The sequence below is a fragment of the Gopherus evgoodei genome, chromosome 5 (genome assembly GCF_007399415.2).
Source record: "Gopherus evgoodei ecotype Sinaloan lineage chromosome 5, rGopEvg1_v1.p, whole genome shotgun sequence".
NCBI lineage: Eukaryota > Metazoa > Chordata > Testudines > Testudinidae > Gopherus > Gopherus evgoodei.
Window position 1 is genome coordinate 88902608 of NC_044326.1, and position 22184 is coordinate 88924791.

Below are 22184 nucleotides of genomic sequence, written 5' to 3' on the forward strand. Positions count from 1 at the left end.
AGGACAATGTGTTGTAAAGCTCAAGCTATTGCAGCCTTAACTTAACTTTTTCTTGCTGTTTTAGTTTATAGCTGACCCTTAGCATTATTATTTTAACAACATTATATTAGAGAGTACTGGTTTTCATTTTGTTTTTAGGTTGCTAACTGCCAATCAAATAAATGATGGTACTTTCCATTGATTTATGAAAGGGTGTAAAAACTTCATATCAATATCTTAAAAACTTCATGAGGCATTAGGCACCAAAAGACAGTCAGTATAAATGGTGCACGAGGAGTTGTCTCAAAAAGAGAGGACTAAGGATAAAACAGAACTTCATTTATATTCAGGTATCCTTACAGCTCTGTGGTTAGTACTCTGCACTAGCACAGCAGAACCTAAGGTTCAATATCACAGACTAGTTCTTCACTCTCCAGCACCTAAGAAGAGGGAGTGCCTGATCCTCTTTTGTAGCTATACCTGTAGCCTATCTAAAGCAAGTGTGTATGGGTTCTGTAAACTGTCTTTAGCTGAAAGGAGTTCTTTAGGTTTGGGGTTATTTAAAGAAGGAGTCTGAAAACCAGAAGGAAAAAAAGAAAGAAAGAAAAGAAATAGAGATCTATGAGGAAGAACAGTGCTGCTGTTGACTTTTTAATACATTCCAATAACAGCCAGACTATTACTTTCTACCCATAGACCTATTTCTAGTAAGTTTCACTCATTTTTAATCCTCTTTATCAAGCTCATGTGTACATTAGAAGGCAGAATTTGGCCCATTATATATAATGTGTGGGGTTTTGAATAAAATCAGCAAGGTAGTCTGGTTTAGAACATCTTTAAGTTCCCTTTGCACTGCCAGAGCAATGCAAAAGGAGACTTTGCATAGGTCAGGATTTGGGCCATAATATATACAGAATTAATAATGATGCAGAATATAGTATAAAAGTTTTATTGGCGCTCAGTTGGGATCATCAGCATAACTCTCATATAATTTCTCCACTTGTAAGTAATGCAGTTATCCCAAACTTATGTCAATAAAACTTTTGGACTTCAACTCACAATCATGTATTCTTCTCATATGAATCCTCCTTTAATAAATAAATATCCTGGTCATTCCAATAATGGGCCAAATTCTTCCTTTGGGTAATAGAAAATAAAATTTGGAACACGTGATTGTGTGTTGTGGTATGAAGGTTTCATTGGCATGAATTTGGAGATTCAGCAAATATTGGCTGCTAGTGGCTGTTTCTAATTTATAGGAACTAGCACAAGAAATGCATGAGAAAATAAGATACATAATTTTCATATGGAATAAGTGAAGATTAATTGTGGCAAAAACACAGAACAGTATTCCAAGGCTCTGTAGATGTCAAGCGAGACCCCAAACCAATCCAGAATCTTGATGTTGAATTATTTGACTTCAGAGGGCACAACTGAGCTCTTAGTGATTTCTTTCTCTACATACAACAGACAATCAAGCTAAGTGCAATGGACATTTGGAGCTGTGGAACTGAGCATGTAGTAATGTGCCATTTTTATTAAGGACACATTTCTTTATTCTGAAATTTTGTCTTCAGTAAGAATAAATGGGAGTATGTGTGGATCACACTGTTTAGCCAGTATATGTTCATTTCTAATAACAGTCAGATGCAAACTCATTTAACCAATGCCATATGGAGTGTCCTTTACTTATACATAAGTGATTGACTTTATGCCTGTGGCTATTTGTATCATGAAGTATTTTAGCATGTAAGCAAGTATGAAATATACTGAACTTGTTTTTGCCATTCAACAAGCCCATTCCTTTTTCATATTCTATAACTCTGTTTTTAAAAACTGGGGTTTGAACTGAACTCTGAAACTCTACAGTGTCAATGGATGAACTTGCTAAGTTGTCAAAAAAGGATGGTGCCTCTATAAGGACAACTCCAATTGTGCATAATGGGTGGTATTTTGAAAAGTGCTCAGAGTTGGTCTAACTACTTCCATGGAAATTAATGGAGTTAGGCCAACTTTGAGCACTTTTCAAAATCCCACTCTGTACATGTTCCATCCAATTAAGGTCAATTTATCTTGGGATGTCTGTGCAACTCCCATTGACTTCAACGGGAGTCTGGCACATGCATAAAAGGCAGAACTTGGCCCTTAAGCTTTATTCTGCATGTAATAAGAAAGCATTTACTTAAAAAAATTCGCTGCCATATATTACATATACTAGATCAGATATGCAAACTGTCTCAATAAAGAAATATTTACATTATATAAGGGGTCAAAATCCTACAGTTTTACTCTATTCTTAGTAAAGCACACTACTACTGACTTCTCTGGGGTTTATGCCTAAGGGCTGTAAAGCGTGGCTCTCTGAATTTCTGTATCTTTTGCTATGTTTTTAAAGAACCTTACAGGCAATGACCAATTTGCTCTGCTCATTTTAAGACTCTCTTGATTTGCTAGAATCCTGGGGGCATTATATTTCTTTATATTTGAAAAATGAATGGTAAAAATAGAGAGGAATCTGATCTCAAGTTCCCTGAAGTTGAGGGATCAAGAAATCTAGATCTAAACCCATTATGTGGATTTGGGAATCAATCTGGATCCAAAACTTGCTAGGGAAGGTTGGAGCTTCTAGGCTCAGAAGCTATTTTCCTCCTTCCCCCAATCTCACCCTTCATCTCTATCTCACTATGTTTTCTGTCACTCTTGACTCCTTCTAGCCTCTCTTCCATTGCAAGGTCACCCAGCCAACCCTCAGCCTTGGCTTCACTCACTAACTTCCTCTGCTCCTGAACTCATCCAGCTGAGCATCCTGGATGGCATCCTGGATGGCAGTCCCTCAACCATGCTGATTTCTACCACTACAAATTCATTCTTTCCTCCTACAGCTCTTCCATCTCACTGGTCAAGAAGCACCACTTCTGCATTCTCATTCAATTCTGCTATTGCAAAGTTGCAACCACAGCTGCCTCTCTTAAACCTTTCCATTGCTCCCACCTCTCTATGGTCAGGATGTCACTGATTTTTTTAATCAACAAGATCTGATGGGACCTCCCTTCTTCTCTCTCTAACTCCTCCTCCAAATCACCATCTCTCCTTCCCCCATCACCAAAACTGAGATTTTCTTGTTTGCTTTCCTCCTCTAACTGCCTCAACTGCCCCAGCAACCCCTTCCCTTCTTCCCATTCTGATCTCCCTACTCCCCACTCTCCTTTTTTTAACATTTTCCCTCAATCCAACATTCTCCAATGGTTCATTACCTTCATGCTAAAAGTATGCTCTAATTTCCTCCTCATAAAAAAAAAAATCACCCTTGACCCCACTTACTTCTCCAACTACATTCTCTCTTCTCCCATTCATTTCCAAGCTCACTGAACATACTCTCTACAACTGCTGTCTGGAATTCCTCTTCTTCAGCTCCATTCTAGACTCTTATAGACTCATAGACTCTAGGACTGGAAGGGACTTTGAGAGGTCATCGAGTCCAGTCCCCTGCCCTCATGGCAGGACCAAATACTGTCTAGACCATCCCTAATAGACATTTATCTAACCTACCCTTAAATATCTCCAGAGATGGGGATTCCACAACTTCCCTAGGCAATCTATTCCAGTGTTTAACTACCCTGACAGTTAGGAACTTTTTCCTAATGTCCAGCCTAAATCTCCCTTGCTGCAGTTTAAGCCCATTGCTTCTTGTTCTATCATTGGAGGCTAAGGTGAACAAGTTTTCTCCCTCCTCCTGATGACACCCTTTAGATACCTGAAAACTGCTATCATGTCCCCTCTCAGTCTTCTCTTTTCCAAACTAAACAAACCCAATTCCTTCAGCCTTCCTTCATAGGTCATGTTCTCAAGACCTTTAATCATTCTTGTTGCTCTTCTCTGGACCCTCTCCAATTTCTCCACATCTTTCTTGAAATGCAGTGCCCAGAACTGGACACAATACTCCAGTTGAGGCCTAACCAGCGCAGAGTAAAGCGGAAGAATGACTTCTCGTGTCTTGTTTACAACACATCTGTTAATGCATCCCAGAATCACGTTTGCTTTTTTTGCAACAGTATCGCACTGTTGACTCATATTAAGCTTGTGGTCTACTATGACCCCTAGATCTCTTTCTGCCATACTCCTTCCTAGACAGTCTCTTCCCATTCTGTTTGTGTGAAACTGATTGTTCCTTCCTAAGTGGAGCACTTTGCATTTATCTTTATTGAACTTCATCCTGTTTACCTCAGACCATTTTTCCAATTTGTCCAGATCATTTTGAATTTTGACCCTGTCCTCCAAAGCAGTTGCAATCCCTCCCAGTTTGGTATCGTCCGCAAACTTAATAAGCGTACTTTCTATGCCAACATCTAAATCGTTGATGAAGATATTGAACAGAGCCAGTCCCAAAACAGACCCCTGCGGAACCCCACTTGTTATACCTTTCCAGCAGGATTGGGAGCCATTAATAACTACTCTCTTAATCTGGTTTCTCCCTCCACTGAAACAGCTTTCACCAAAGTCCCTAATATCATCTTCCTGATGAAGTCTTCTACTATATCTCCAACTATTATCAACCTAACTTGCTGCTTTTCAACCCATTGACCATGCTCCTCACCTTTTGTAACCTTCATCGCTTTCTGGTTACTCCTACATCTCAAATTGTTCCTTTGGCATCTTGTTCAGTGGATGCCTCTTCTCCCTTTCTGTAACTTTAAAGAGGAGTCTTCAGTGGACTGATTGAGTCAGGTTCTGATCTGGCTCCAGCCTTTACCCACCACAATCATGGGGAGCCTGCTGTAAATTATCCTGGGCCTGTACCATGCCTGGAGTAGGTCAAGTCCAGGATACACACCACTCATCCCTTTCTTGGGCTGTGCACAGCATGAACGTCTAGCCCACTGAATTAAATGGAGCTACCTTGATTTATGCCACCTGGGTATCTGACCTAATGACTTTATTCCTTCTAACTTCATTGAGATAGAGAATATATATATTTTTTATGACTAGGGAAAGTATTGTTCTGTTTCCTTGTGGTTTTTGTTCCATGATGATGGATTTTGAAAAGTTTTGGGGGGTATAAGTGACATCTGAAATTGTTGACAAAAAAACATGCTCACCTCACTCCCCTCAACTCATAGCTATGTTATGAGGTGACTCCAGCCAAATGCTTCCCTTGCTGAAACCTTTGAAGACTACCAGATCAGGTGGTCACACAACTTAATCCCAGTGGATTTTTCAGGTGTGTGGTAATGGGCCTGCATACACCCAGCAGCAGTGTGGAACTGTTGCAGCCTCCACTAGAGACAGCCACATTGTAAGCCCTTGACATTTTTCAGCAAATACCAAATAACTATGAAAGTACTCCTGAAATTACAGTGCAGGGAGTGGTTATTCTCCCAACATTTCTGCCATTTTGGTTTGAATGCCACTCGGTTAAAAATCCACTTCTAGATTCTGATTTTGGTAACTTCTGGAGCTGGATCTGCACACAATCACCACAACCAATTTCTGTTAAAAACAAGAATAATGGGAACAAGGAAAGAGGTAAGATGTTGAACCTCAGCTAATGTCAGTTTGCTTCCATGATATCATTTGGTGCTTCAAAAGTGAAGAAAAATGTGATTTCTAATTCAAATAAGGGATGTAGGCCCCTTATTTGTGGCAAATCTTCAGCTTGGCTACTGGATTTGGGCACTGAGGATACATTGTGGAAGAATGGAAAACAATCCTCTCCCCAGGCCATAGAGCAGTTGTGGAGCCACTCTGTGAATGAATCAGTCCCATAAGGCTAAGTACCTACTAATAGTTATGACTTGCAGATGGAGAGAGAACTGTGGGTGGATTTCTGGTGCTAGTCAGTAACAGAGCTGGTTCAGTTCAGGCTTCAACAGCCTCCATTATCCTAATGCATCTATTCTTCTGTGGGAGGGGAGAATGGGAGGATAGTGTAGCAATAGAATATCTGTCCCTAGCCCTAGGGTATGTCTATATCTACAATTTTGCAGCGCTGGTTGTTACAGCTGTATTAGTACAGCTGTATAGGGCCAGCGCTGCAGAGTGGCCACACTTACAGCAACCAGCGCTGCAAGTGGTGTTAGATGTGGCCACACTGCAGCGCTGTTGGGCGGCTTCAAGGGGGGTTCGGGGAAGGCGAGAGCAAACCGGGGAAGGAGATCAGCTTCGCCGCGGTTTGCTCTCGCGTTCCCCGAACCCCCCTGCAAACCGCAGGGAAGGAGACCTGCTTGCTCGGGGATTCGGGGAACACGAGAGCAAACCGCAGGGAAGGAGACCTGCTTGCTCAGGGATTCGGGGAACGCGAGAGCAAACCGCAGGGAAGGAGACCTGCTTGCACGGAGGTTCGGGGAACGCGAGAGCAAACCGGGGAAGGAGACCAGCTTCGCCGCGGTTTGCTCTCGCGTTCCCCGAACCCCCCTGCAAACCGCAGGGAAGGAGACCTGCTTGCTCGGGGATTCGGGGAACGCGAGAGCAAACCGCAGGGAAGGAGACCTGCTTGCTCGGGGATTCGGGGAACACGAGAGCAAACCGCAGGGAAGGAGACCTGCTTGCTCGGGGATTCGGGGAACGCGAGAGCAAACCGCAGGGAAGGAGACCTGCTTGCACGGAGGTTCGGGGAACGCGAGAGCAAACCGGGGAAGGAGACCAGCTTCGCCGCGGTTTGCTCTCGCGTTCCCCGAACCCCCCTGCAAACCGCAGGGAAGGAGACCTGCTTGCACGGAGGTTCGGGGAACGCGAGAGCAAACTGGGGAAGGAGACCAGCTTCGCCGCGGTTTGCTCTCGCATTCCCCGAACCCCCCTGCAAACCGGGGAAGGAGACCTGCTTGATTACCAGACGCTTCCTCAGGTATGCTGGGATACCTGCTTATTCCACGGAGGTCAAGAAAAGCGATGGTAAGTGTCTACACTTGATTACCAGCGCTGGATCCTCTACACCCGAGACAAAACGGGAGTACGGCCAGCGCTGCAAACAGGGAGTTGCAGCGCTGGTGATGCCCTGCAGATGTGTACACCTCCTAAGTTGCAGCGCTGTAACCCCCTCACCAGCGCTGCAACTTTGTGATGTAGACAAGATCTTAGTCTGCCACTGTTCTTCCCCTTACATTTGACTACCCCACAATCCTTCCCCGGCTTGGATGTCAGAACCTTCTGTGGCTGTGGAGACAGGGATAGGTTTTTCCTTAGTGCATGTGGCTTCCATTGGTATTAATGGAAGTTATGTTATTGGCTGAAGGGAGAATAAATCCTCCCTTTATTTATTTAAATGTAAGAAAAATAGATAATAGGTCCACCCATCCAAGATCTAAGAGCACCTTACAAAACTTAAAATTCATAATAATTAAATAAATTACATTAACAGACTTAAATTCAGTGCCCCAACACTCACTCAGACTGAGCTTCTATGTAAAGTTCAGATGCTAAAATGAGATTAGACATCTGAGCTAAAATAGGGAGTTTCTATACCATTCTTTACATCCTCATGTAGTACATATCCACACAACTTTTCCAAGTATTATTTGTATACAGCTTACTATATATATTTTGACCTTGTGCAAAAATGGGGGGGGGGCAGGGGAGAGTGGACCCGATCCTTCATTCCTTGTGTATTCAAAACTCCTGCTGAAGTAAGTGGGGATTTTGAATGCATAAAAATGCAAACTCAAGCTCATAATTAGTGGGGAAAATGTACTACTTTCATAGGTATTTCTTAACGAATCAGTCCCATAAGGCTAAGTACCCTCTAATATTTTTGACTTGCATATAGAGAGAGAACTGTGGATGGATTTCTGATGCTAGTCAGTAACAGAGCTGGTCTGAAAATGAAACTACAATTTAACAAAAAGAAATGTTTTTTTCCCCAAAGTTGAAATTTCATTTCAACCAAAAATTGCTCACCAGCTCTAGTCAATAAAAAATACTTATCATTCCTATATCACTTTATGGAGTAAAAGCATGTTTGCCATCACCAAATTACATTCCTTGTAATTCCCCTGTGATGTAATTGAGTAGTATTCTTCCCACTGCACAGATAGAGAAACTAATTGATGTGTTAAGTGACAAACAGTGAGTCACTGGTAGGGTATGATTAGAACTCAAGCCTGTTTACCTCCCAGCTCTGTGCACATTCCTCCAAGCCACATTGCCTCACAGGAACTGGTTCTTTGCAGTTCATGTTAAGCAATCTAAATAATGAAGCATAGGTTGTGGGTTCTTTTTGTTTGTTTTTTCAATACTAGTCAAGTTTGTAAAACTTTCAAATGGGAAACACAGATCTCACACATGGATTATAAAACTCAAATGAACTATGAATTTGCTTTTAAATGTACATATATATTTTGAAGGACACTCTAGAATTCTATAGGTCACTTTCGACAAAAGTGTGACCTGAATCTCAATACCTTCATGAAATATTAATAAATGTGCCAATGACCACTCTGCCAAACAAATCAATTAACCCTGTCCAACATAAGTATGCAACAATTTTTGTTAGTGCAACCCACTCTCAGACCAAGTATTTAGAATGATTATTAGCATCTGATTGATGTAGGAAAAATCCTATTCTAGCTAGCTTGTAAGCTCTTTCCTGCAAAGCACAGTGCTCTGTCCAGTGCTAAAGTTATGCTTTCATCTGGTTATCTTTCAAGGCAACCTGGGTGGTCAAAAAAGCACTTGACATCTTGATGCACTTCAGCAGTTTTACATATACACAAACTTTGTAGAAAAATAAATTTGTCATTCGTCACCACATATGTTGATCTGGGGAGTGAGGATCCTGAGGCTGCAGCTCCTGTGCTGCTCAGCCCATTCCCTCTCTACCCCCTCCCCCTCCTTAACTTTTTTTCCCTATAGAGCATTTTTCTCAGAAACTTAGACTCTAATGAAAAGATGATGTAAATGTTCAGCAGAATACACTCATCATTTGGGTTACTTACAAACTTGAATTTAAATAATACTCTTTGTGGTGGCTTCCAGGATGGGCCAAACGTTTACAGTATCTACTCTGTTATCTCTGCTCAGCAGGCAGTCTTGGCAACTATGATCTATTCTGCTTTGCTCTGGGGAATGTGATAAAGAGCAAGAAACAGCTGGTTTAAGAAAGCCTTAGAAACATCTCTGTAGTTTATAAAGACAACAATAATATTTTCATATTTGAATGGGTTTAGATACATGTTAAACCACACCAAAGGGAAAAATCAACTCTATTCAAAATGTTTTTGCAAGTCAATAAGAGAACACTACAGAAAAGTCCCGTGCCCCTGGGAGTTCAAAGAAAACAAAGTACATACTGTACATAAGCAATAAAAGCATTGCCCACTTAAAGCCATACCTATTACACAGCTCTGATGTTTTATGTTATAGTTTCACAGAACTGTTTATGTTATAAATGATTATTCACAAGTTTTTCATGATCTTACCTAATCAGAACTACATTATTTTATTTTAAATTTCACTGCTCAAAAAAATCCCACTAGTTCAACTTTTTTCTGTGGTGTCAACAGTGTTTGGATAAAGAGAGAGGAACAGTTGAAGAAAGTGCAATCATAATTATATACATGTTTTAGTCCTGTAATTACTGATGATTTTGTTTAACATAATAATCTTTTAAGACAATATTTTAAGTTATTTAAAATGCAACTACCTTTGTAGGGCATCTTGTCAATCTTGTGTAAAGATGACATTTATGTGATGGCTACAGGCACCATGAGCCAAATTCCGCTTTCAGTTATGCCAGGGTAAACCCAATGACTACGGCAGGCCCTTCAGGGTCAGTTAAGAGCGGGATTTGGTTCCATGTTGTTAACAGCATCATGGAACTGATTCAAAGGGCACTGAAGTCAGTGGAAGGACTCCCACTGATTTCAGTGGGCTTTGAATTCTGGTGCATATGTTTAAAAACAATAATGTATGTGATTACCAAACCAGAAAAGGACACCTTAAATATTCAACATCTTTATACTACAGCTTCTCTTTTCTTTCACTTTAAAAACAACATATCAGTTAGAAGAGTTTTATTATGGTTGGCTAATTGTTTTTAGGCTTTGGGTGAACTAAGTGAAATTTCAATACAGAGAATAAATAAATATTCTGGTGATTTGAAAAGTTATAACATATATCACTGTTTTTTCTAGAAATTCAAGAGGAGGCCGGGAAGAAATTCAAGAGGAGGCTGGAAAGAAAAAACCCAAATATTCACTTAAATAGGAAAGATCTACCTTCATGGTCCTGATTCTACAGTTCTTAATGTCTTAATGTTTTCCTGATGGAGGACTGCAGAATCTGATCCAAGATTTCTTAAGCAATAGATAGCATTTAAATTTAGACATCTTTTTTTAGTCCATTATTTTGCTATAGTTTTTACCTGGTATTTGACCTCTGCAAGTATAATAGAATTCTTTACAATAGTCTTTGCACAGGAAGGGAAGAGCTAGTTCTCTTTCAGATGCTTCCCCTTTCTCAGGTGAATGGAATAGGTTCTGAGCATGTGGTGAGCAGTGTGCACATTTGATTTCTTCCAGTAGCTTCACACATTCTGTGTTGTTGGTAACAGAAAATATCTGCAAGCCACAAACCAGAGACAAATGAACACATGACCTACTTCCCTGTCTTATACAAAAAGATTCTTTGAAATAATGTAAGTAAATCATGCTAATGTAACCAGTAAAGTTATGAATCAGTAAAATGTGCCATATTTTAAGTCACCATGCTAAGTGAAAAATTAATACTATGAAAGAGAATCACGTGCAATAAATCATCAGATTTTAGAGTACTAACAAGTGCTTCCCTTTCCAAATGCAAATTAATTTACTCCCACTACTCAAGCCAGCAATCTCTTAATTGTCTGAGTAATTCTTGATCAGTGGGAATACGCACATAAATAAGAATTACTGGCATAAGTGAGGGCTGCAGGAAGAGGCCCTATGTCCACTTCTCTTATAGGTGATGCTGAAAAATACAACTTCCAAGTCTAAATTACTTGCATAAGAGGCTCATATTAAGAGTTACCTAAAGATTTAAAACTAAATTTCTAAAGTCAGAACACATTAGAAAAACAATCTCCAGGTACTTATAAAATATGCAGGCTTTGGACTGTACTGTGATCCTACTATTGAACCTCCTATGGTGGAATTCTCAAGGGATTCCTCTGAGTTTTCTGCTTTTAAATGCAATTATATTCATACATATGCCAATGTAAACTGTTGGTAGAGAAACCGTTAGATTTTCAGTAATTTCTGTTTATATGAAATAGAAAATATGAATTTTTCCTTAACATATTGTTTGTCCTATTATTCAATTTTAACTTTATCCTTAATACTTAAGCACTACACCAGGCTTGATAATTTGTATAAAGTAAACACAAGAGCTTGGGGAGTGCAATGTCAGCATACCATGAAAAAAATGTTAAGAGAAAGCAGCACATTCTTCATTATTAGTCTGTAATATTATGCACTTCATAACTAATTGTAAACCACAGGGTACTAAGGGTTTGCTTTTCAATCACTCAACTCAAAATTACATTATGGCTCAATCCAGCATTCACTGAAGCTACTGTGAGCTGATTCAGGCTTTATCAGAACATAAAGCACAGTATCTCATTATTACTGATTTAGCATAATTATAAACAATTCTAATATATAGATATATTTTTAAAAGTGATGCTACAAACATTTCATACAACCTTTCTTCTACTGTGCAAGTTCTCAGATCTCAGAGTGCATTTGATATTACTGTTTTTCACACTGTGAAGGACTCTGTGATGTTTCATTCTACTGTAACAACATTGATTAGTTCCTTTCAGAAAACATGCAGTAATATTGCTAAATTACCCTAGGTAAATCAAATAATTTAACTTGCATGGAGATTTTTGGCCCATAATTTGACTCATAATTGCTATTCCACAGCTCATCAATCATCTAGAATGCCTAAGGCCAGTAATATAATTTTGAATTCATCACTTTATTTCTGAATAAGAATCACATAACTTTGCTCCCACATATCTGAGAGTGCTTTTTTATTGTTTTAAATCTGGCAGACAAAATATTAGCAATAATATGGCATTTTAAAAATCACATACAAAATATTAATTGCAGCAATCCTAATTCTGAATAAACCTACATATTTTTTTTATTTTTAAATTAAGCATTTCTCAAACTTTTGAAAGCCAGACCCTCTTCAGGAAAATGAAATTAATCATGCCCTATTCAGCCCTTCCATGTGCTGCCAAAGGATCCATCCCCCAAAACAAGCAGTCACTCAAAGTAGTCCCATTGGCTTCAGTTGGACCCACTAATGTCAGTAAGTAGAACAGTACTTGGCCTGCCTTCTCTGGTAGAATCCTCATTAATTTCAGAGTTTTTCTGGTATGTGTCTGCAGGATCAGACCCTAAATAGTCTACTCTGTACAGTTCTTATATTGCCATCATCATCATCATCATAGTTTCTGAGTGCCCTCTAGCAGTGCATTAAGCGACATGATTAACATCTGGCACGTGTAGTTGGCTCTCTCTCTTGTCCTTTCCACAATAAGAGAATTGTGTGTGCAGTGTAGTGTTTTGGTAGGGGGTTGTTTTGTTTTTTAAGTGTACACACTGATACGCGTTTGTATGAGAGAAGGCAAAGCTGAAGCACACCTTGCACTTGGAGTAGAAGGTGGTGAGATTAATGTTGGCCCTTAGTTCCTCCTGTTCGTTCCAGTCTCAGACTAATCCCCGAGAAAGCTCAGTTTCCTACACAGATGATCTTTGCCTTTATAGTAGAAAGTTTCATTATGCCTGAGGAGCAGAGTTGTCAGCCATGGTCTTCATCCAGGAATTTTAGCTGATCCTTTTAGATATGCTGAACCCAGGTCATTGAGGGCCTTGAAGATAACAATCATGAACTTGAACTTCATTTTCTTCTATAAGAAACTAGTGGAGGATAGGTCTTATGTGCGCATGGTAGCCCATGCTTCTGAGTACACATTCTGTACCAGTTGGAATTTCCTTCAGGCTGATGGCTTCATGCCTAGGTATATTGCATTGCTGTAGTCCATATGTGAAGTGACAAAGGCCTATATAACAAAGACCAGGCCATTGTTCACCATGATGGAACAGAGTCTCCTAGCCAACCACAGACGTTAGACAACTTGTGGATGCTGACATGTGAGAGCTTAGCATCAGTGAGGAATCCAGGAGCACTCTTAATCTATGGATTGAATTGCCCTATTTTGAGTGTGTATTTACCACCAAGGAAACTACACCATGCTTGCAAACTCTTCAAAGTGCTTTCCTCTGTCCACTAGAATCACCTGTCTTCATCTCTAAACTAATCTCATCCAAGTACTGGGATACATTGGTGGTAGTGGTATGTGAAGCATAGGTCAATAATCCAAGAGGTAAATATTGAGCATGTTTACTGAATTAACCCCACAACTGATGCAGGCATATTGCCATAGTTCTATTGGAAGGTACCAGTGCACATGATGAGAAAAAATACAAAAAGTCAAAAGCTAATTTATTTTTCCTTGTGGAAAATGCATTTAATTGCCCAGTTATATTCAAGTAAAAAATGCTTGACTCCATTTTAATAGCTAAAGCTAAAATAAAAGGATCCTAATCCTCCTGACCAGTTGCCATCCACAAAGGGTTTGATTTTAGTCCGAGGAATTTAATCCCGCTCTCAATTTTTGGAATGTGTCTTGGTCATATAATAACTAATCAAAAGATTAGGTAATGGGACTCAATAAATTATCTGAAAATCAAGTACAATATTTTTATGTTAAATTTCATGCTATATGAGCATAGTAGGATGGTAAAACTTTGCTCTGTGTGAGGTCTGCAGTAGAAATACCTATTTGAAGGTAGATAGAATCATCATTCTAGCTTTAGTTTCAATAAATCAATAGTCTTACTGAAGTCAATTAAACAGATTTAGCCCAAGGCTGAAACACTGTTTAGAACACAGTATTTTTGGTGAACATATAATAATGACCTTTACCTTTAAAACTGACAATATATTTGGTCTCTTAAAGAAATGCAAACTAATTTCCTGTATCAATTTTTAAAAGTTATATGTGAAGCCATCAAATTTGCTGTGGTTTGCTGTGGAAAACATGTAAAACTTCCAAACATTATTGCAGCATGCATAGCAATGATTATGTCTGCTGCTGACTAATTTACAACATCTGTAAAATCATCCTTTAATCTCTAGCCACAGGAAAGTAAGACTGGTAGAAGAAAGGTAAGATAAATACTGGAATACAGGAAAGTACAGCTTACAAGGCTGGTTTATCAACAACAAAAATAGTGAAAAGAGAGAAACAGAAAGACACAAAAGACTGAAATTATATAAATGTAATATAGCAATCTGTTTGCATACCCTGTGTTAATTTTATTTGACAGAAAACAGTGTGGGTTTGATGTTAACAGTGAAAATATATGACAGTGAATTAAGATGTTTAATTAAACTGTATTTGGTATACAAGCAATTATTTCTAAAAATCATATGCGTACAAGGTTGTTCAGCTGTTGGCTTGAACATATGTTTCTTCTGTACTATAGTGCTGGATTATGTCATTAAAGAGTTCAGTTTCAATTTTAGGCTAATATGTAAATAGATCATTGTACCAAGGCAGCTGTTAAAGGGACCCCAAGATGAGTTATTTGTTTAGTTGGATGTGTTCAACAATAGCCTTTGTTCATGAAAGAGCCAGAGCAAACAAATGATTGTAAAAGGGCACACTTGAAAACAATTACTTTTCACCCATTCCTTGACAGCCTTGGCTGTGAAACCATCCAAGGTAGAGAGGACTTCTGTGCCTATCTGGCTATATGCAAACCTTCAAAAACTCTGGTGTCACAATATTTGATTCTGGCTTTAGTAAACCTAGTGATAAAATGAGGATATTCTAGGAAGCTAGAAGACAGAGTTAAATGCCAACATTATGCAAAAATATTACTAGAGACAGTCTAATTTTGTCTGTTTATTAAAGCAGTGCCCTTTATTACTGCTTTGCTATGCTTAAGGGACTGGAAGTATTGTCATCATAAAGACAGATCAATAATTTGATCATAAAATTGTCCCAGGGCTGACACACAGCATCTTAACCAAGAAGCTAATCTGAAATTGAAAATACCTGCTGAGCAAGCTCAGATTGCTCTAGAAAAAGCTAATGTTCAGATTCCTATTAATATCATGGACACTCAATCCTGTGGATTAATATGACTCTATCTCAGATTAAAGACCTGCTTAGTGTCCAACCTTTGGAGCCCTTGTGTAATATAGTGTCAAAACCCCAATTTTTATAACGTTCCCTCCAAGTGTTTTGCATGATACTGTAATGTCTCTTGTGGAATGGTCACTACTTATACCAAGTATAAATGACATGTACTTTGGAAAACTGTCTAAATAGATATTTACATGATAAAACAGATTTAAGATAGCTGTAACCATTGACATTTAATGGATAAATAATGTGGCTTTAAAACCTTTTAGAATAATATCCACTAAAAAGTATAAAACTATATTTATAAAGTAAGTTTTAATGCTTAGAAATAGATGTTATGGTATATTGTTTTGAAACTGGATACACTTCAAGGATTTATTACTATATACAAAACAAAAATTAAACAAAAGATATATTCAAATAATAGGAAGGGACAAAATCCTACAATAGCTAGGAAATTCAAAATTGTCTTAACTCCATCTCTAATTCACCAGGGGTCTACAAACAGTGTGTGATCTCATGTAACATATGTGTTGCAATACCTATATATTACAAACAGGGTGAGTTAAGGATATATTTTCCAGTCCTTAGTCTGACTTTTGTGGACTTCAATTAGGCTTTTAAGGTTATCTGAATGTAGTTATTTTGTAGTTTAATTGAATTACCACACAGGAGCTTAATGACACTGTCTCTGGACAGCATGAAGAAATATATCTGCCCTGAATCTCAAACTACTGCTGCATATGGTAAGAATAAAGAGAGAGCTGCAGCTGAAAACCTGCAGTAAGACTGTTCTCACTCATCTGGGAATAGAGGGGGTAGGACAAATGCTCCCTCAAAAGGCATGAACATTTGGACAGAGCTAGGGACTGAAGGAGAATGATGTTCTCCAGTTTCACCCATTAGTGAACCAACTAACAAACACAATGGTGTTGTTGTTATTCTTTTGCCATAAGCAACAGGACTCTGTGTGTGGGCAGCAGTTTAGTGGGGAGGAGGAGAAGTCGACCCCTTTTTGTCCTATTGATTTTTTCCTATTTGCATGACTTGAGCAAATTAAATGATGCAATATGGCTTTTTGTTACAAAACAAAGTGAGAGATACCACCCAGACACATATGTTGATTCGTAGAAGCTGTTTACATGAGAATGGAGTGAAATCTACCGTGAACTGAGCATAAAAATTCGATTCAGGCTGGGTATTTTTTTTATTATGCTTGGGCCAGCAAGACTGAAACACACGTTTTCCAAGAGTCTCTCAGACCTTGACAACTACAGTGTTGTAACTGAGGAATTCTTAATTAAACTTAAACTAGGAAGGGGGAAAGTGAAGGGGGTGAAGGGGAGGAGAAGACACCTGATTGTTTATTTCACGTGCAGTGATTCTTAATGATATTATTCAGGAATTTCCCTCTCTGTGTACACACTTAATATCATTGCCCTGCTTATCCAATAAGATCCCGCGGAATTATATATGAACAACTTAGAAAAATAGCAAACACATTAATAAATAGAAATTAAGCTACTAAAGGAAGCATACATTAAATATTTTAAAATTCCAGTGAGAGACTTCTTTTCAAGCAACTCAATTTTAAATTAGGCATATGCATTGTCACACAGTGTGAAAAGGCAAACATCTCATGCCATTCAGTGTGAGAATCAATAAGAGTGGAGTCCCTTTCAGCTGATACAGGTAATCATGTGTAACACAAGAGCCTTCACTAGAGATCACTAAGCTCACATGCACCAGCACCATCTACTAGCCAAATTCTTTACTGACCAAACACGTGGAGAACATTGTACATGCTTTTTTACCCCCAGAAAAATAAACCGGAAACCACCGTCAAGTTAATTCACAGTTTCACTGCTGCCAATGCACAAACTTAATCCAAAAAAGCCATTCAAGTCTTCCTTCTTCTCAAGCCATCCCCTCAGCACAGGGTCCTTGTAGCTGAAGTCCATGTTTCGTGAGAAAAGGGCACTACCAATAAACATGCAGCAGTGCACCGAGCTGCTGATTTGAGCAAGATGGGACGATTTGATTAGTTAGATTTGTAAAGATCTCACGGAAACTCGCAAATTTGTGAAAACTCTTCGTTGTAAGAGGGAGAGAACTTTCTTTTAAAAATACTTCCCCAGTTGACTAAGCCTACCTTCGGATGAACAGCTCTGGAGCGAGGTCTATGTAACTCTCAAGGAAATAAACCAGAATAGCTTTAACGCTTCCATTTTATGAGACCACTCCACCCTCCCAACCAGTAATGGTCAAACCCATGTTGCTAGATCAAACCAGACACCACCCAGCAGGTTAGCAGTGAGTTTGCATCCATGCAAAAAGCCTCATGTGGTGCCTACCTTAGTCTCAATGTGCAACAGCCCCTGACTGTCAGTCCTGGAGCAGCAGGACAGGCGAGGGTACAAGCCACGACACATCATCTCCCCTCCGCTGGCTGGCTCCAGGAACATCATCCTCCTGTCTCGCTTTTTCAGGCGCCTCGGTGGGTTACCATTCAGGCACTTTCTCCTCCTTGCTCCACTCTCCCCAAACTTTGCATCCCCCTCAAAGAAGCACAGAACCACGGCCACCAGCAGCAGTTTAAACGGGAGCATCTTCAGCATCATGCCTTGGACCGTGTGAGTGAAAAAACCAAACCAAACCTCCCTCCCCCCACTGATTTTCTTTTTGCACTTCAAAGCAGGGAATCAGCACCCCCAAAACGGGGGGAGGGCTGGAGAGTGATGGTGATAAAAAAATCTAAAGGGCAAAGAACTCCCTACGCCCCCCCCCCAAAAAAAAACCGGCTTAGTGGGAGGATGCTCAGGAGTGGTGGGGTTAAAATGGTGCACGGGACACAGATTTAGTAATTGGTGCTGTTGCGCCCTGGTGGTGAGAGCTGGGCCAAGGAGTCCCCCCCTGTTGCAGAGTGAGGCGGCAGTGGCGGCGGCAGCAGTTCACTTGTTGTCCCATAGAAAGGATGTTCTCTAGGTAGGACAGTAGCAGCCGCCTGGCTGGGGTGATGTCTCCTCCGCGGCCGGCGGTGGCTGCAGCTCACTACGGCTCTCATGTTTCGCTCCCTCTTTTCTTCTTTTTAAGCAGCGCGCGGGGAGGTGCTGCCACCGCGCGCCCCTTCACGTCACCGAGAGGCACTGGGGAAAGCCGCGCGCGCGCAGGGCGGGGGGGACTGGACAGGGACGGGGTAGGCGTGCGCGAGAGGGGAGGGCTCAGGCTGGCTGCGGGCTGCCGCGGCAGCAGTTGAGGTGCCGCAGAGCGCTCTGGGCTAAAGCCGGAGCCTGCTGATTTTTGACCTCAGCCCGCTACGTTGCCACGGGGGAGACAGAGCGAGTCTGGCTGCTCCTGCTGCACCAGTCGCCCAGGCAAACGCCCAGCCGGACCCCAACACATCCTAGTGCAACAGCACGGGGCCAACCTGCATCCCACATCTAACCACTGCTGGGTCCTGTCCCTGGGGCCTCAACCCTCTCCAGCTTCCTATGCGTGCACAGAGCCACCAGGAGCCAGGTAGCTCTAGCTTTTTCTTTCCCCCGAGGAGAACTCGTCTAGCTTTCAGTGCAGGGGAGACACAAAACTAGGATTTTGTTCCCAGATGTGCCACCGACTCACGGTGTGACAGTGGGCACACCACTGTGCTGCTCTGTGCCTCAGTTTCCCATCTGTCAAATTGAAGTGGTTTCCTGAGGCAGAGTGTGCTCCTAATGAACTTGAGAGGAAGTGGACACTTGGAGCTGTGGGGGCAGGGGGCGGGGAGAGAAGAAGGGGTGATTCCCAGCTGGAGGGAAATCTTCCCACTTAAGCTAACTCTCATGGAGTCAGAGAGCTAAAAATGGTAGCTGCAGCACTGCAAGCCCAGGGACTAGCTACTCTAAGTATCCTGTGGCACCTTATAGACTAAGAGACATATTGGAGCGTGAGCTTTCGTGGATGAATACCCACTTCGTCGGATGCATGTGACGAAGTGGGTATTCATCCAGGAAAGCTCATGCTCCAAAACGTCTGTTAGTCTATAAGGTGCCACAGGATTCTTTGCTGCTTTTACAGATCTAGACTAACATGGCTACCCCTCTGATACTCTAAGTATGTGTCTAGAAGGGTGGCTAGCCCATCCAGCAGTGGGTCAATGCTCTGGGCGGCTACATTCAATTTTTAGTATGCTAGCTCCCTGAAAGCTAGCTCCAGATGGGAATTGCACCCCCCACCCCAAGTGGAAATATACCCTCCATTCATTAGGAGCAAATAGTTGCAATTCGGCACGATTATCAGTCTTGGGCTGTGCACAAGGAAGCTGTGCTGGGATCAATAGAATGAAAAGGTATCCTTTCTACACATTTCAGCCTCAGAGTACAACATAGGATGCGTTCCAAATCCCTTCTGCAAAGGGCATGCACATGTGTATTTGCTCAGTTACACACCACAGTCTGTGCTGAAACAGAGTTCCTGTGGTGAAAAAATATTGAACCAAACCCTTAAACAGTATCAACTGAACTCAGTAGGCCTGAGTAATGAGGGCAAGATCGGGTCTATAGATTGAGAAATGTAAAAAATAGTGCCTCGTCCCTTAGTCTTCTTTCTTCAAGGCAAGTGCTTCCTAAATAGTTTTGGCTAGTATATACTACCACTGGCTCCCCATCGAGTTGTGAACACTCTCACCTGCCACAGAGTTGAGCGGCACGTATAACAGTTACAGGTCCTGTTTCATTAACACAGAGTGAAGTTAAATAAAGGTTAAGCTGAACAAGAGGAACTTTATTAAACTCCGGGTACCGCTCTGTTCATGTGGTTGATTGCTTCCTGGTTACTGCACCTGTTCTTCAGTTTCCCAAGTGTCCTTTTCATAACAGTCCCAGCATGGAATATGGACTCCAGTTCCACTGAGCATGATTGGGGTCTCGTGGAAATCACTATTTTTAAAATAAAATTAATTACAGTGTAAATGGAGAAGTATTGAATTTCACAAAATATGCACAGAATGAATTTAACTAGCAAACTTAGTCAATTTTAATAATGGAATGAATTTCATCAACAAACGTAGTCAGTGTGTCTGCAGACTACTGATTAAGTTTGCAGGTGACATTCATTCCCCCTTTTTAACTGACTAAGCTTGCCGGTAATTCATTCCATCCTTGACATTGTCTAAGTTTGTGCACAGCAGTCTGGTCTACCACACAGGCATGTGCACAGCACTGTAAGGTAATATTTTAAAAATTGCAGTTTGGGAGCATTTTTGTGATTTCCATGCCCTCCATGAAATTGTGATTTGCCTAGGACCCTAATTGTTAGACACCATTTTGTTTTACAAACATTTTAATATAAACATTAAAAACAAATAATTGACACCCAGGCCTGCACCCCATGTGCCTTCAGCAGAGGTTGCTACCACATACCTATGTTGGAGTCTTTCCTTTATCACACTCAGCTGGCTCCATTGTCTATAAGGTAGTTGAGCTCCTCAACAGGCAATCACACCACCTTTCTCTCTCCTCCTGTCACCTGTCTCCGAGTCTAGCAAACTATTTGTCTGTGGAGCTGGCCTCCAGATTGTTCTCTGTCTCTCTGTTCTGTGATAATCTCTATATTTCTGTAGGCTTTCTCTGGGTGTTGTATCTGCTGGCTCATAAGTGTCTCCTGCTCCTTCAGATTACTTGTCTCTCTTGCATAATCATCTTGTACGATCTTGATGTCACTGCACTACTCACAACCACTTTAGTTCATTCCTACTGGTGTCTCTCAAATGGATAGAGACTCACAGGAGTGCCTGTCTCCAGGCCCAGTAGGTCTTTGGCTGACCTGTTGTACTCTAGTGCCACTTCCTCTGATTGTCAGCCATTTCCTCTCGGAGAAGTTCCCATCCCTCTGGCTGAAAAACATCTCGCCTCATTGGTAGCAGGGTTTTGGTCCTCTTTCCATCAGTGCCTGTGCTGGATTGTTTTGGCACTCATGTGCTGTGGTATTCCTGTGTGCCAAAAATGCTAAGAAGGGGTGTGAACCAAAAGAAACAGCCTTGTGTAACAGTCTTTTAGCTGTTTTCACAGCTGATTCTTCCTGGTTGGTTTCCGACAAGAGTACATTTCTTTTCCACCGTTGCACTAAAATGCACTCCTTACTCATTCAGTTAGAATTAAACATTTGGTAAGAGCAGGAAATCACCACACTGGGTATTGTATAAATAGCTCAGACTTTACGCCATCTTTCCCTGGATCTTCACTTTTTTAACAATGGAAGACAAACTTTCATTTCCCCCAAATGAAGTATACCACTAGATTGTCTTCCTATCACCTTTGTACCAGTGTCTTTCAAATCTACTTTATTATTTCATATTCATACTCCAGTAGAACCCAGAGGCTCAAATCAGGTTTAGGCCCCCATTGTGCTGGTCATTATACAAATAAATACAAGAACATGGGCTTTGCCCCACAGATCTTAAAGTTCAGGATTATAAATACATTAAATTAATTATTAAGCTTATTAAAATACTATAATCAGGTTTCCACTTCAAAAAATGTCTCAGTTCCAAAGCATAAGTATATTTAAGAGATGCAGCACAGGCTTTCACCTGTAATCTTTAAAAGCCTAAGAGGTCTGAGAGTCCATTACTTCAAATGCTGCCTTACCTCCTTGTTACAATGTGGCAGTATAAATTCATTGATTAATAATTATTGTTGCTGCTAGAAACTCTGTTGAGTAAAGTTATCAATCTGGCAAACACCCTACTGCATACTGAATTTCTTTCTGGGTACTAAAGCTGCACTCTCCCAGCATGAAACATCCATGGAGGTGACAGTCGAATCCTCATTGGAGTGCAGTGAGCTTTCCTATGTCAGCTAGGATGAATCTATCCAAGTGCCTTGACAACCTGACCTACCTCTGAAACAGGGCTTGTCTGCCTGGTGAGTAATGCACAGTAACATTGAACCTTAATCGGTTCAATAAATTCTGGTGACTTTAATGTTTGAAAGAATGCTACATTAAAACACACTAGGGAACCTTTAGTGCA

At 40.7% G+C, this 22184-nt stretch overlaps 2 protein-coding genes across 4 annotated transcripts in view; one reads left to right on the top strand and one right to left on the bottom strand.

Moving 5' to 3' along the window:
- The window catches only part of ANAPC10 (anaphase promoting complex subunit 10), a 271815-nt gene extending 261396 nt beyond the window's left edge, over positions 1-10419 (top strand). Inside the window, exon 8 of the transcript XR_004000536.1 lies at positions 10104-10419. The gene's annotated coding sequence lies outside the window, so the exon portion shown is untranslated. The remainder of the gene's footprint in view (positions 1-10103) is intronic.
- The window catches only part of HHIP (hedgehog interacting protein), a 99204-nt gene extending 80988 nt beyond the window's left edge, over positions 1-18216 (bottom strand). For all 3 annotated transcript variants that reach the window (XM_030563673.1, XM_030563672.1, XM_030563671.1), the window contains exons 1-2: positions 17530-18216; positions 10334-10529 (exon numbers count right to left, since the gene is read on the bottom strand). In XM_030563673.1, the coding sequence (XP_030419533.1) occupies positions 10334-10529; positions 17530-17796 (463 nt within the window). In that variant the 5' untranslated portion in view covers positions 17797-18216. The remainder of the gene's footprint in view (positions 1-10333; positions 10530-17529) is intronic.
- Positions 18217-22184: the final 3968 nt, after the last annotated feature.